Below are 15,343 nucleotides of genomic sequence, written 5' to 3'. Positions count from 1 at the left end.
TGGTTGAACTCTTGAGGGTGGTGTTATGTTAAGGTGGAGAACTGATGAGTTGATGCAGAGACACTGGAGTTGAGATGTTACAAAGAATGAAGTTAAGAAGGTGGTGATACTAAGGGTGTGGCAATTAGACTTTAAATTGCAGGAACGTAAGTACTTGTGATGTTATTAAGCTGTAGGTGAAATTGTAGAAGGTGAGGAAACTGAACTTGTGTTGAATTCAAGATGTGGAGGATATTGAAATGATATTGCAGGTGGTGGTGGTTGTTGAGAAGGAGAACTGGTGGTGTTTGACTGTTGAGTTGAACTGCAGTGATAGGATTGGGAAAAGCTGAGCTTTAGTACTGGAGGAAACTCAGGTTGTAGGAGCAGGGTTACTTGAATTGAAGTTTAGAAAGTGTAAAGGTTGATTTGATGTTGTTCTTGTTTAGAATAAGAGTTGAATGAAGTGTGTTAGAGTTTTATTGTGTTGTTTTTGTTTTTGTTGCACAATTATTATCATTAGATGTTTGACTTAGGCATTTGGCCTATTAGTCATCCTAGCCAGATTATCTGACTGAAACTATGTTTTAGCTAACTCTGGATATCCTACTGAGTTGAATCGGTTCGACTCAGAACTGGCCCAGTGAGCCAAAACCAGACAGGACCAGTTGACTTTCCTTGACCTTTGACTGGACTTCGACCTTGACATTATACGTTGACTGTTAATTGACCCCATTGACTGTTAGGGATCGTTAGGTGAATCAGATGGACCAGGCCTTAAGATAATGGCCCGAGTTTAGTGGACTTGGGCCTAGTGCAATGTATTCCTAGTTGGGAAAATTAGGCTCAGGCCCAACCCATGGATAACCCATAATATGAGGCCCCTAGATAAAAGAGTTTTATTAGTAGGCCCTGAATTAAAAAATAAATTTAATAAAAGCGAAAAGACTAAATTAGCCTCAAGTATATAAGAGACGTCACCTACCTTTCTCTCGTTCAGACGCCATTATTTCATTTCCAAGGAGAGAGAAAACAAATCTCACTCACCTGAAACAGAAAGAAATCTAGAAAAAAACCGAAAAAATCAAGAAATCTTCCTGAAATCTGTTCCAAAACAAAGATCGAGATCAAAAACTATTCATCATTTGCTAACCCCTAAATCAGAGAAACAGATCGAAAAAGTTTCTGATTCAAAAACCAAAAAAAATCAAAAGAAACAGTTTCAGATTCAGTTTCATTATTCGCCGTTGTTACTTTCCTGTTGATGAAATACTCCGACGATTAATCACTAGGTAAGTTTTGATTTGAAGCTGTTAGTTTTGATTCCTGTTGTTACTGATTCGTGGGTCGAAAATTTCTGAACTAGGGTTTGTAATAAGATTACAACAAACATAACTCATTCTGACTGATAATTTTACAGATCGGAGAAGGAGAACAATCGTTTGTGCATAAAATCCATGAAATAACTGATTAAATAGAAACAAAGGTAAGTCATGGATGTGATATAACTGATTGATTTAGTGGATTTCATTTCTGAGATGTTACTGTTTGAAAACCCTAGAAACTCTAAGTTGAATTGCAATCAACTAACTTGATTTTATTACTACATCAACTGCAGATTCAGAATCAAATTTCTTTTGGAATAAAAATGGTGAAAGGAAAAATGAATCCCCCTAGAAAAGATGATACAATTACAGGTACTAAGTTGTGAAAACTATTGTTGTCATGGTCTCATGTTTATTTCTCATATAACGCTTGTGAATATGTAATTACACAGACAAGGACATGTGTAACTATAAGTTACACACTCAAAATGTAACCACTGACTGTGTTGTGGTTTGTATATTGATTGTGTAACTTATAGTTACACATACCAAGTGAGCCTGTCACCACTGACTTGCCTAGGGATGTGTAACTAGTAGTTGCACATAAAAATTGGTTGTGTTTAGGATGTGTAACTTGTAGTTACACATAGAAAATTGGTTGTGTAAATTGAAGTTACTCATTAATATGCATGTGTAAGTTAAAGTTACACCTTGTAGAATGTCTAGAATTGAGTGTGTAACTTGTAGTTAAAATCTACTAACTGAAGAAATTTAAAAGTTTCTAATGTAAGTGATGCTTTTGAATGTATAACTACGCAAACAAGGGCCTGTGTAACTTTAAGTTACACATTTCAAAATCTCACCACTATGTTGTGGTTTGTATATTGAGTGTGTAACTTGTAGTTACACATACAAATGAGCCTTGCAGAAGTGGCTGTGTAACTTGTAGTTGCACATCTTAACTGTGAGTTACACATTCAAGATGTTACCAATGACTTGCAAAGTGGTTGTGTAACTATAAGATACACATTGAAAATCTAATCACTGACTTGCCAATTGACTGTGTAACCTTAAGTTACACATGCATAATAACATAACCTTCATATGCATGTAAGTTAGGTACACAACACAGAATAGAATGATTCAGTTTTGTACTTGGCAAATACAACATAGTTTGTAACATGATTTTCATTTTGTAGTTAAAAACGAGTGTATTTGATAAGTACACAACATACTGACTCATGCTATTTTTGTGTGTGATGTGTACAGGAAACCTAAGGCAGTCGTTGAATGCAGTAAAGGATTTAGTAAAGGTGATAAAGCCTATAGGACTGACTGATAGGGCTCAAAGATATCTTAGGAGAGCTGCTTACGGAGAACTCGTAATGATGTATTACGATGACTATGATACAACTGTACCAACTACAACAAGACAGATAACTACCAACAAACACCGCGTCTTGAAGCTCTTGAACTGCTTTGACATGGATTGTGAGACACCATGTTCATTCAGGTTTGCTGATGATAAGATTATAGAGTCTACACCGGCAAAGCTGGCTGGTATATTTTGCATGCAGAGGATTGGAAGCAGAAAGGGTCAGAAGCTGTTAAAGTACTATTGTCCTAGTGATTTGACTGACAATGTTTTATACAGCAAATACTTCACCGATATCAAATCTACAAAGCATCAGACGACGGTGACTAAGACAAACATTTTAGAGAAGATAAAACAACTTATGGCAAAAAGGAGAAAAAGTGGGAAAAGAAAGAAAGTTGATGAAAAGGATCTAGTTTGCCTGATAGGTCTTTATCTTTGCTGTGTATTGTTTTTTGGCGACAAAAATGCCAATGGAGTGAACGCGAAATATCTTAGTATCGTTGAAACTTATGATACGGTGCTCAAGGTGTCGTGGCCTGATTTAATACACGAGCACTTGTTTGAAGAGATTCATACTAATCTTAGTTGTTTGTCAAATGTGAAGGCTTGTGTGCAATACCTACTGGTAAAAAGCTTGTGTGTAATTTCTATTCCAGCAGTTTTAGTGTTACGTGATGGATATTTTTGTTCAATCGACTAATTAAAATTTATATGTTGCAGTTATTGTTTGCTGAACACACGCCAGCAGGATTAATCCCGAAAGTTGAGAACCACGAGGAAGATATCCGAGGGTTGGGAGATGGGATATATACCAGATTTCTGATTACATTTGGAAAACAGACATGACACAGTTTTCGGTAAGTGTTATATGTCAGTTGGTTTAGGTTTTGTAAATTTATGGTAATGTAATTTAGATAAAACTTTGATGTAATCAAAATTGTCATGTGTAGCTATAAGTTACACATTTAAATGTGCTTGTGTAACCTTTAGTTACACATATCCACTTTACATTAGATACATCTAATGTGCTTATGTAACTATAGGTTACACATATAAAATGTGCTTATGTAACTTTAAGTTACACATACAACCGAAAAAATGTATATTTAGAATGTTCATCTGTTAATTGCAGCCAACTCCTAGCTTTGTGGCTGAGTTTTCACAGCTTGAGAAGCAGCTGGGTATATCAACCGTGGTACCCAGCAAGGACGACCTGCAAAGTTGGCTGAAAGCGCAAACTATTGAGAATAGCCATCTGAAAGAGCAACTGCAAGAAAAGCAAGCAATGCTTAAAGCAGTGTATGCAATTGCAAGAGAAGGGATATCAGAAGGGGACCTTTCAGGAACAGCGGAATTCAAGGTTCACAAATTTAGTTGCCAAATTATCCAAGCAATGGGTATTGATCCTTACAAAGTGACCCAGGAAGAGTTTATGCAACATGAAGATGATGTACATGGAGATGGAAGTACTGAGCAAGAGAAAGAGAAAGATGACGCGGAAACTTCCTTCAATGAAGAATGTAAGTAGTTGTTCATTTTTAATATGCTTCTTTAACTTGATGAGGTACCCAATTAGTTGACACTAAGGTCTTTGAACCTTTTTAATTTCATATTTTACTTGTTCATTTTTAACTTGCTTGTTTAACTTGATTAGACTTAATAAATGTTGAGTAAACTGATCATATGGATGTGTAATCCCTAGTTACACATGCCACATGCATGTGTAACTTCTGGTTACACTAGTTAGATGCATGTGTAACTCCATGTTACACTAGGTATCCATGCCATATTCATGTGTAACATGAAGTTACACATATTAGTTATCCAAGCCAGTCGATTACACATGATATATTCTTCTTGAAATTTTATTAAAAAAATTTAACATCATCATCATCATCATCCTAATTCTCGTTTCAATACTTGTGCAGTTCCATGTATGAGCCTTGCAGCTGGAAATACGCCAACAATTCTGCAAGCTCAAACTGCTGCAGAGGGGCACAAAAGACCACTCAGGACATATAGTTCGAGTATGAAGAGTGTGACAACTTGCAAGACTCCACCAAAGAAAAAGCCTGTCGCAAAGCAAAAGCCCACTCCTACAAATAATGTTGATGAGGAGCAGAAGAAAGATGTTGAAGAGACACCTGTTACGGATGAGGCACAGAAGAAAGCTGCAGATGGTGGAGTTGTGGATGGGGCAGGTGATGATGTAGCTGCAAAAGTCAATGAGGATACACCTGGAACTTTTGATGACAGTTCTGCTTCAACACAGTTTGAGGACTCCATGGTGATAACTGCTACAACACCGCAAACACAGCCTGACAATGCTCAGACCTACAGTTTGGTCCAACTAGGAGCTAACCCTGATGATATGACGAATGTTGAAGTGAGTGAAATGATAGATGAGATCGTCAGCAACATTAACAAAACTGAACATGGACCCGCAGTGACGGAGAATGCAGAACCTACCTCAACTGGTAACCACTCTTCCGTTCTATGTTTTGTTTGTAATGGAAGTGTAACTTCAAGTTACACATTGTAAAAGGCATGTGTAGCTTGAGGTTACATACAATACATTATTATTTTGGCTTGTGTAACTTTAAGTTACATACATGTGCTAATTTTACTGAGATTCTGCCTATATTTGTTTGTGCAGCTACAACGCAGGAAAACGTTTTTAGCCTTGGATTAGAAAAAACTCCAAAACCTGCAGGAGAGTTACTAAAGGAAGCTGCAAATACAATAAGAGAAAGGCAACCATCATTAATACAACAACGTGTGCTGAGGAATAGAAAAATCCCAACACAAGATCTGAAACAATATCAAAGAAATTCAAAGAGGATTAAGAAGAAAGCTAATGAAGAAGAAATGGCCGCAGTTCCAGAAGTAGAAGAAGATAGAATGGCTGAGGTTGCTGAAGAAGATGATGGAACAATGAGAAACGATGTGAAAGGTTCAGAAGTTATCGAAAGGCTGGAAGGCGAGAAAAAGAATAAAGTGCTTGAATATTTCAATACTCATCCGAAAACGTAAGTAGCTTGACTCCAAGTAGGCTTGATTCTGTTATTGATTGTTGTATTTTACTACTTGATTCTGTTATCTTGATTGATAATAGTTTACTTCTTTGTAATGCAGAGACATTGCTTGGATAGAATGCGACGAAGATGGTAACCAGATGTTTGATATATCTGGAGAACTAATGCTACAGCTTACAAAGAAAGAATCCTATTTGGAGTCAGAATTCATCGACTTCTACATTAGCAGATTGAAGACAAAGATGAACTCTAACAGCAAGTATGACAAAGCGATATTCCTGTCGCCAAAAGCATACGTAAGTACTTCAATATATTTAAAATCTTATTGCATTTATAATGTGTAGTATATGTGGTAAGATTATGATAACATACTCAAGATTTTTTTTCCAGTGTAAAACCCAAGGCCCTGTGTGTAACTTCTGTTTACATAATCACTTGTTCATTTGTAACTTTTGATTAAAAATGTGAGTTTGACATTCCAAATGGTTTTTGCAGATCTCTTACTTGAAGGATTACGAAGAATTCAAGAAATTTTGGATTCCGAAGCTTGCGAAGGAGTATGTCAAGTACAAGAACGATGCAGTCAGACTTTTCGCCCCAATGTGCAACAACAACACCACACACACTGCTGGAGTATGACTTGAGGAGCTCTAATCCTTGGTCCTACATGAACTCGTCAAACGTTAAGGAACTCAAGGGTGAACACCTTCTTCAAGCCAAGAAATATGCATTTGCAATTACTACAGAACTCAGACTACGCTGTCCTTTTGCTCTTGGGATGAATGAAAATGCCAAGAATCTCAATGCGCCCCCACAAGGTACAATTCCTGACTGTCTTCCATGTGTATGCAATTACATGAAGATCAGGATGAAGAATAAACCACTTGACAAAAAATTAACCTCAACTATGATGCTATGGTGGACTGACAAGCTGAACCGCATGAGAGGAAGCATGCTATACAAGATTCTTTCGGATCCATCTAGAGATGTGTAAAGCAGTCATTAGGATTAGAAAAAATTCTATACTCGCAAATATGTTGTTAGCCACAAACAGATGTTAGACTTGGAAAATATGTTGTTAGAAACTTTTAAATTTCGTCAGTTAGTAGATTTTAGCAGTTCTTAGTTTTGCAAAATATTTTGGGTTGAAATTCTTTGAATTAAATTTTTTTATCTTGTTAGAACTACTACTGCTGTGTGTACAGGTTTCAGAAAGTATGCAACAGGTTAAGTAACTACACATCTTAATTTGATGCAGAAAGTGTAACCTGAGTTTACATATACATTTATCATGTGTAAGCTAATGTTACACATCCATATATTTGAGTGTAAACTGAAGTTACACAAGCCATTGATCGGATTGTCCAATAAATCAAAATAAAGTTACACCAGCATTTATCATGTGTAAGCTAATGTTACACATGCAATCACAGCAGTGTAACTTCCGGTTACATATCCATATATTTGAGTGTAAACAAAAGTTACAGAAAGCATTTGACCACTGATCAGACGTATACAATAAATCAAAAATAGAATAAAACGCATTTCAACTGTGAACTGACAAAATCTGAATGAATCATCCTTACACATAATCAACGTTGAAGAAAAATAAAAGCGTTTGGTCCATGAAAACCAACATGAAGAAAATTAAAAAAACAAATAATCAAAGATAAATAACAATCAAATCATTAGTTGCAGAAATGAATTTTGTTAGGCTCAAGCTAGTGGGGTGTGAACTTCCGAGGATTCCTGCAACCTGCCTTGTTGTGACCTGTTTCCTTGCAGTTGCTGCAATGAACTTTCCTCTTCACCTTCTTCTCGTGTTTACTTATAATCCTTTTCCCTGGTGGTCTACCTGGATGCTTCTTCACGGTAGGTGGGTTGACGGTGTCGTCTGGATGATATTCAACAGGCCTGTTGTAGTTGGGAATCGGTTGGATGGCATGCATATAAGTCTTCCTAAAATAGTCGCTTGTAAAATACGGTGAAATGAAATCAATAGCCTCACGTTTAATCTTGCGTATGGCTGCAAGAGCATGAGCACAAGGAAAACCATATACGCGCCACCTGGAAGAAAACAAAAAACAAATCAAAAATCAGTTAGTTGCACATACAAATCATAAAACACTCAAAATTAGCTAGCTACAGGTGCATGTACAGGATGTGTATCTTTAAGTTACACATATAAAATAAATTTGTAACTATTATTAACACATGCATATATCTAATGTAAAGTGGATATACACATTCTTAAACAAAAGAACATACAAAGAGAAGAAAAAAGCATAAGAAACCAAACCTTTGACAGGTGCAAGTCTCGTGTTCGAGGTCCACCATGTGAGACCTTTCACTAATAACTTCAAACACGGTAGGGCTAGCAACCAATACTTCCCAAGCCAAACCTTCATCTTGAAGAGCCACAAGCTTTTCTTCATACTCAGGGGTTAATGGAGTCATCATATTAGCACCAATTTCACGACGCTCCGCCATCAAACACATTATTTTCCTCCTAATCTGAAAAGGAGAAAAAAACTCATCAATGCATAAAGTGACAAAACATGAAATAAAAAGACAACAAAACACACACACACACTCAATTAACCTGATCAAGAAGAGCAGATGCAGGCATCTTCTTGTGAACCAGAACCCAGCTATTGACTGATTCTGCTAGAGTACTAGATGTTCGTCCATACCGACAACCTTTGAAATAGGCATTCGCATATGCTTCAGGTGGGATTGTCTCGATGTAATCAGCCACCCAATCGCAGTTCAAATCTCTAATCTTCTGTATGGCTTTCGCATGGTTTTCAGGTGAGAGTGCGTATGTCGCCTCTCGGAAATGGTCCATCACAAGTGAGTACCTAGGATCTGTTGCAGTGATGGGTATATTCTTCGTCAAATGATAGTAGCAGAAGCTGTGGAACCCATCTGGATAAACAAGTGGAACACCTTGCAAGAGTCCTTCATGGCGATCCGAAAGGAAGGTGATTGGCCTCCCATCACCAACAACTTCTTTCAAATTCCTTAAAAACCACTCCCAGTTGTCGATCGTCTCAGAATCGACTAGTGCAAAAGCAAGGGGGAAAAATCCTACAAAAAAATTGTGCAGAATCGAAAGAATAATAAGTTTCACACATGCTAAAACAAATATTTAACTTAAGGTTACAGATGCTATTTTCTTAGTTACACACTGAGTAAAGTAATGTGTAACTGAGAGTTACACATGTGTAACTGTTAGTTATTTGTCAACTGAAGTTGTTCATAAAAAAAAAAACACATAGAAAAAACATACCTTTACCACCATTGATCCCAGTAGCTGCCATCAAGCAACCTTTGAATGTACCAGTCAGGAAAGTAGTATCCAAGTATACCATTGGACGACAAAACCGGTACCCTTTGATGCATGCAGCAAATGCGATGAAAATCCGCTGGAACTGTTTATTTTCACGTTCAAACTTTATCACACTACCAGGGTTGGTTTCCCTTATAGCATCAATATACCATACCAAGTGCGAGTAGGACTTGACATCGTCGCCATAAATCGTATCATAAACCTTTTCCCTAGCATTATATGCCTGGTAGTACTCCATGTTGATCCCATAGTTGGTCTGGAAATCAGCAGCAATTTGCTTGGGCTTCTTGTGAGGATTTTTGCGAACTTCTTCCTCAATCAAACTAGACGAGAAGCTGGTGGAGTAAGTTTGGTTCAAGTTGCGTCCACCAGCACCACAAATGTGCTCAGGGTTATAAGACCTGACCTGAAGAGATTCATACAAAATATAAACAATTCAACCAAAACACAATATGGTGCCAAAAACATCATGTGTAAACCAAAGTTACACATACTGTAACAAAACATAACATATGCTAAGCATTAGATGACAGAACACGGAAAACCTACCTGAAACATTTCATTCCTTTCATCGATAGAAGCTGCATGGAATTTCCAGCCGCATTTTTCATCTGCACACTTAGCCGTGAACCTAGAACGCTCATTGTGAGTTACAATCATTTGGAAACCAGTGCGAAGACGATACTTGGTAAAAGCAACCCTGACTTGCTTAACTCCTTCAACAAACACATGGCCAATATCACCAAGAACCTTGGGCCAACCATCCGATAACAAAGGTTTCGCTGGCTTACTTTTATCTTCCAAATACATTGCAACAGTAAGATTGTTTGTGGACGAAGACGAACTACTAGACCCATTAGAAATAGAAGAATCTGCCCTAGAGCTAGAGGAAGAGGCCACACGAGGAACATTTTGCAAGAAAATATCAACACTGGTCTTCTGTTTACTATTTGTGATAGATATAAGAGCTTGCAAAGAAAAATCACAGTCAAGCGGAAAATCTTTCCCACTTTCTCGAAAGAAGAAAGTAATACCAAGTGGAGTATACTGCTTCCATTCCTTGCAAACTTGTTCCTTAAACTCATCAAGTTTGATATCAGTATTAACACGCAGGGTAATGAAATCAGAAAAGTAGCGAACAACAGCAATGCAACTAACAGCAGCGCAACTAACAACAGCCATGACAACCTGAAAATATCAAATACACAATAAGAATATCAAAATTTGAAAACGAACGCAATTCACTCGGGGGCGTTGCCCCCTCGTGAGAAGTATATTCTATGCGGCAAGCTAAATATAAGTAAAAGATACAGATGATACAATTGTTTACAAATAAAACATGTTACAGGACATATATATGTAACTTCAACTTACACATTCTTCAAATACAACAGGATATATATGTGTAAACTAAAATTACACATGTTGTAACTAAAAAAACATCTGCATCTTCCTCACACATGCTTAAAAATACAAAGAGGATATATGTGTAAAATAAATTTACACATGCTGCAACTAAAAAACATCTGCATCTTCTTTAAGCATGCTTAAAATACAACATGATATATATGTGTAACCTCAAGTTACACATACTGTAACAAAAAAAACAGCATGTATACAAATCAATTTGAAGTTGTTTTTTTGAAACAAAATTGTTTCTTCATACTTCTCTCAGTATCAACAAAAAGTAAAACAACAAATTAACAGATCGCACATGAAAGAACAACAAAATAATTCAAAAAAAAAAATTGAAAACAGATCTGAAATCAAAAACAACATAAAATTCTTACCTAGATTTGTTGTTTTCTTTCTTCTGAAACAATGTTTATTTTGTTCCTCTTCTCAGTATCAAACAAACATGTGTAAGCATCAACAAAAACATGTGTAAGTATCAAAAGTGACAAAAATAGATCGAAACGGTAAAATCAAAATCAATTGAATTTGAAAACTAAATCGAAATCACAATTCGTACCTATTTTGATTTATGTATTCCCAACTGTCTTCTTCCTCTTCTCAGACTCAACAAATTCGAAGCAGAACAAAAATCGTAATCAGTAGAAGATCGAGATTCAAAAAATCGATGAGAAAACTAGTGAATCAAGCAACAGAAAAGCTAAAAACGAACAAACCTATTTGTTGTTCATCAATGCAGCTTCACTATCTCGTCAAATCTGAAAAACAGACGAATACACCTCAACGAATTGAGAGAAAATTCGTTTTCTTCTTCTTCTCGTTTATGTTGTTCTTCTTCTCGTTTTCTTCCTATCAAATTAACGAAAATCAGTATGAAACTATCAAAATTCACGAATTCGTCTGAAGAAAAATCTCCAATTCTGTTTCTGAACGAGAGCGGAGAGAAGAAAGAGCTGAATCTGATTTGGTTTTCAGTTTCTGGTAGGTATAAAACGTCTATAAATAGGGAAGGTTAATTTCGGTATTTTTACTTTTATTAAAAATCCTGATGACGTCAGCAATCCGGGAAAATTGAAAACCAGGCCCCAAAAAAAATATTTCTGGGCCTAGAAATATCAAAAACGGAAAGTGTGGAGTTGAGGGTGTAAGATCCATTTTGTGGGGCTTGTATATGGTTGAACCCATATAGTAGGGGGTTCCTTGTGGTCTGAATTAACATTTGGTCTCTTGTAGAAAGTTGTAGATACTCATAAGACATATCTAATGGAATATAGGACCAATCTAATTGGATTAGAAAACTCTCAGATAAACTAAAGATATAGATTAATAAGATATAGAACCATAAACTGTCAGATAAACTAGAGATATAGAATAATAAGATATAGAACCATAAATGGGCATAGAACCATTAAATAATTCACTTAGGTATAATTAGAGAATTGTATGAGATTATGTTATGAGCCTTTTGGCTAATTCTTAGAGTACTTGTGTGATTAACAATTAGTTTATATTAACAACGAACGATTCCAAGGATGAACCAGTGGATTGTGGATTACAAGGTAGGCGTGGATTGACATCAAATCAGGTGGGAACTCTGTAACCTTCTTGTAATCATTAAGATTTCTTTGATAGGCGAGCATGATGTATTATTCATGTATTCTGTATGTACAAATGTTACAATGAATGTAAATGTGTGTTTAATATATGTTGTGTGAATCCCCAGCAAGGAATGACCATGTTTTCCCCACGGCTTCTTGCTAAGTTCTATGTAGGCCGGGGAAAGACGGTTGAATATTACGCACTTTACTTTCTTAGTAGACTGGGGAAAGCCGGTTGAATATTACGCATTTTTAATTTTACTATGTTAGTAGGTCGGGGTAAGCCGGTCGAATATTACATAGTAGGTCGGGGTAAGCCGGTCGAATATTACATAGTAGGTCGGGGTAAGCCGGTTGAATATTATATATACTATTTTATTTTGGGGAATTCACTCATGTGCATATTATGTTTGTTTTGTCTAACTTTCCGGTATTGATGATAATACTCTGAATCATGATTTGGGCGGACACTTCATGTGGACGATGTTATTATTATTGATTGGGGTTGCTCTCGCGTCGTTTTCTCCAATGAGTTTGACGAGGTTAGAGTAACACTTACTTCATGATGCATGACATGCCGAATGTTTATTTTCTTCTTGTTTTTTTAAGTTGTCGTTTCTTTAGAACCATGAGCATGTTAGTGATTACTTGAAGGTTATATGTTTCCATTGGGCACCCCTTTGGGGATGATGTGCTCACTTCTTCCCACTTCGGTTTCAGTAATCAGAAGAAATTGTGCACTTGACGATATCCGTTTTCGTAGCTTAAAGCTTGTAGCGATGTTTGGAGATATTATGAATCTTATATATATATATTCTTTATTTATTTTGTAAAACAACACATTATTGTATTCATATCACCTGAGAGATTTACTCTTACATAATATCAGTTTGGGTTTGCTTCTGGTTTAGTTTATGTAATTACGGTTCTTAAGTTTGGCAATCTAAATTTGAGGCTTCAATTAGGTTGTAATCATATTAGCTAAGACTGTGATTAGGTTGGGGCGTCTCATTTTCTCATTGTTATAGCTACGGATTTTCAACAATGATGATACTAAACTTACAACCTTTGGAATCATTGGAGTACTTGGAAGTGACGAAGATTTCAAGTAATGTTGAAGAACCAAGGAGATCAGACATGTGGAAGAGAAGCTACAAAGTTTATTTATTTATTTTGTATTGATAGTTTTGTCACTAAAATTGACAAAGGGGGAGATTGTTAGAGCACTTCTCGGTCGAACTCGCATGCGTTGCTATCTCAAGCATGTTTGTCAATGTTAGTGATCAAAACTATAAGTCTTGATTTCTAGTATACTTATAGCTAAGTCTCGGACTAGGATAGAAAGTGTAATTGAGCTCAAGACTCCATGGCGATCATCATACAAAGACGAAGAACTACTCAAGGAACTCGTGGAACTTCATCGACTAAAAGGTATGTGGAGACTTAAACTTATATATCACTCAAAAGTTTATCTACGCTATCTCCTATCTTGAGACAAAAGTCGTATTGTTATATAGACTATGATTATACACACTAGCTATTTCGAGCTGAGTTTATCTTGCCTATCTATTTCTCGAAATATGTGTTGGTAAGCTTTCGCTTTGGCCAAGTTCATCTTTACTAGTGACGAAAGTCATCTTAAGTTTCAATTACTTGAAAATGGCTTTGACGAAAAACGGTTTGTGAATAACAATCATATAACGTCCTCTAAGAATATTTCAATGATTGAAATGAAAGTTTAGAATATATAAGCTTGGAAGGATATAAATATTGTGTAGTTACACATATGTGTAAGTCCTTATTCCTTGAACCAAAGTATGCGTACTTTGCTTCTCATGAAAACCGGAACTAAAGTATGCGTACTAGTACGCGCACCATCGGAAGTTCACGTCCCGCGAAAATCTGCTGGAGTTTGTGAACTGAAAACAAACTTATTCCGGGTACTTAAGTCCGCGTACTTAGGTTGGTTATTTTCTAAAAACGATTATTCGTGAACTTAAACTTATATAAACTAAGGAATGCATAATTTCAAACCGTGGCTATGCGAAAACCAATCAGAAAAATCTTGTCTTCAAATCTTCAACTGCCTTCAATTTTAACCGCACACAAAAAATTGATTTCACTTGTGACCGATCACACACGGAACTGAGTTTGTTAACAATGGATGATCACAAGTTGTCTTCAGATCTAAAAACAGTTCTGAAGATCCTGTCAATACTTTAATCTAGTTTGATTGACCTTATGTTAGAAGAGAAGGCTCTCAAGAATAATCAAACTGAGTGCAATCGAAGTTTCAACAACCGTTAGTCAATAAAATCAATAATCGAAAACTAAAATAACAATGCAATTCTCCAGACCAACGGTACTCGTAGAGTTTCTTGATCCAACATAATTCTTTAAACGAGCGGACGTAAGAGATTTCGGCTAATTAGGGTACTTTCCTCTCCGGATAGTCGTCTCCACCATAAACAACACAGATGAAGTTTGCATGGCTCTTAGGATAGTTTGCAAGAAATTCAAATTCAATTATTTATAGACCAAGGTTGTTTGGATAACAAGGAAGTTCGAAAACCAAAAGATTCTCAAGATATGAAATATGTACCTAATTTTGGTTTTCATATTTCCAACTAATATCCAACCTGTAATTCTGAAATCCCTCTTTACAAAATATCTAATATTAATTTAGCACTTATTTAGCAAACCCTAATTCCAAACTCACACAAAACCGTAAGTAATATTTGAATATTGAAAATCAGTTTTACTCTTAGGATCGTTTCTACCATGACATCTAACATAGGTTAAGATCGGTTCTACCAAGTCTCAAAATATAGGTAGGGATCGGTTTACCATGACTCCCAACAAAATCTAGGATCGGTTCTACCAAGACTCCCAACACAAGTTAGGATCCGTTTTACCATTTATCCCAAAGTAGGTAGGGATCGGTACCATAACTCTCAGCATAAGTTAAGATCGGTTCTACCATAATTCCCACCTTAGGTTCGAATTAGTCATCCAATATATCTTCATAGAAAACCAGACCAAAACATCTATTGATTTCTTTTCGGTTACGAAACAAGTTTCGTATTTTTACTTCCTTTAAACATATGTAGTGGAACATAGTTTCCTAAGATGAAATCACACATATATCCAATACACAATAAAGTAACAAGTTACATGGATTATGTCGATGTCGCATTTAAGAAGTTCAAAAAATAAATGTTATACTTCGTAACTAAATATTCTTCCTTGACACTTTGGTCATA

The 15,343-nt window shown here is 36.2% G+C and overlaps 1 protein-coding gene across 1 annotated transcript; it reads left to right on the top strand.

Annotated features, from left to right (window-relative positions):
• Positions 1 to 1,155: 1,155 nt before the first annotated feature.
• LOC113315927 lies at positions 1,156 to 3,382 on the top strand. The gene is made up of 4 exons (XM_026564171.1): positions 1,156 to 1,271; positions 1,400 to 1,465; positions 1,598 to 1,676; positions 2,574 to 3,382. The coding sequence occupies exons 3-4, from the start codon at positions 1,628 to 1,630 to the stop codon at positions 3,380 to 3,382; spliced, it is 858 nt and encodes a 285-aa protein (XP_026419956.1). The 5' UTR covers positions 1,156 to 1,271; positions 1,400 to 1,465; positions 1,598 to 1,627.
• Positions 3,383 to 15,343: the final 11,961 nt, after the last annotated feature.

The sequence above is a fragment of the Papaver somniferum genome, chromosome 10 (assembly GCF_003573695.1).
Source record: "Papaver somniferum cultivar HN1 chromosome 10, ASM357369v1, whole genome shotgun sequence".
Taxonomy (NCBI): domain Eukaryota; kingdom Viridiplantae; phylum Streptophyta; class Magnoliopsida; order Ranunculales; family Papaveraceae; genus Papaver; species Papaver somniferum.
Note: the sequence above shows the minus strand (reverse complement) of the source record. Positions and strands in the feature narration are given on the sequence as shown.

Excerpts from the sequence above, each read along its gene's own strand:
- LOC113315927 (XM_026564171.1), top strand. The coding sequence starts at position 1,628 with ATGGTGAAAGGAAAAATGAATCCCCCTAGAAAAGATGATACAATTACA. Across the intron at positions 1,677-2,573 it reads AAAAGATGATACAATTACAG|GAAACCTAAGGCAGTCGTTG; the intron begins GTACTAAGTTGT and ends TGATGTGTACAG.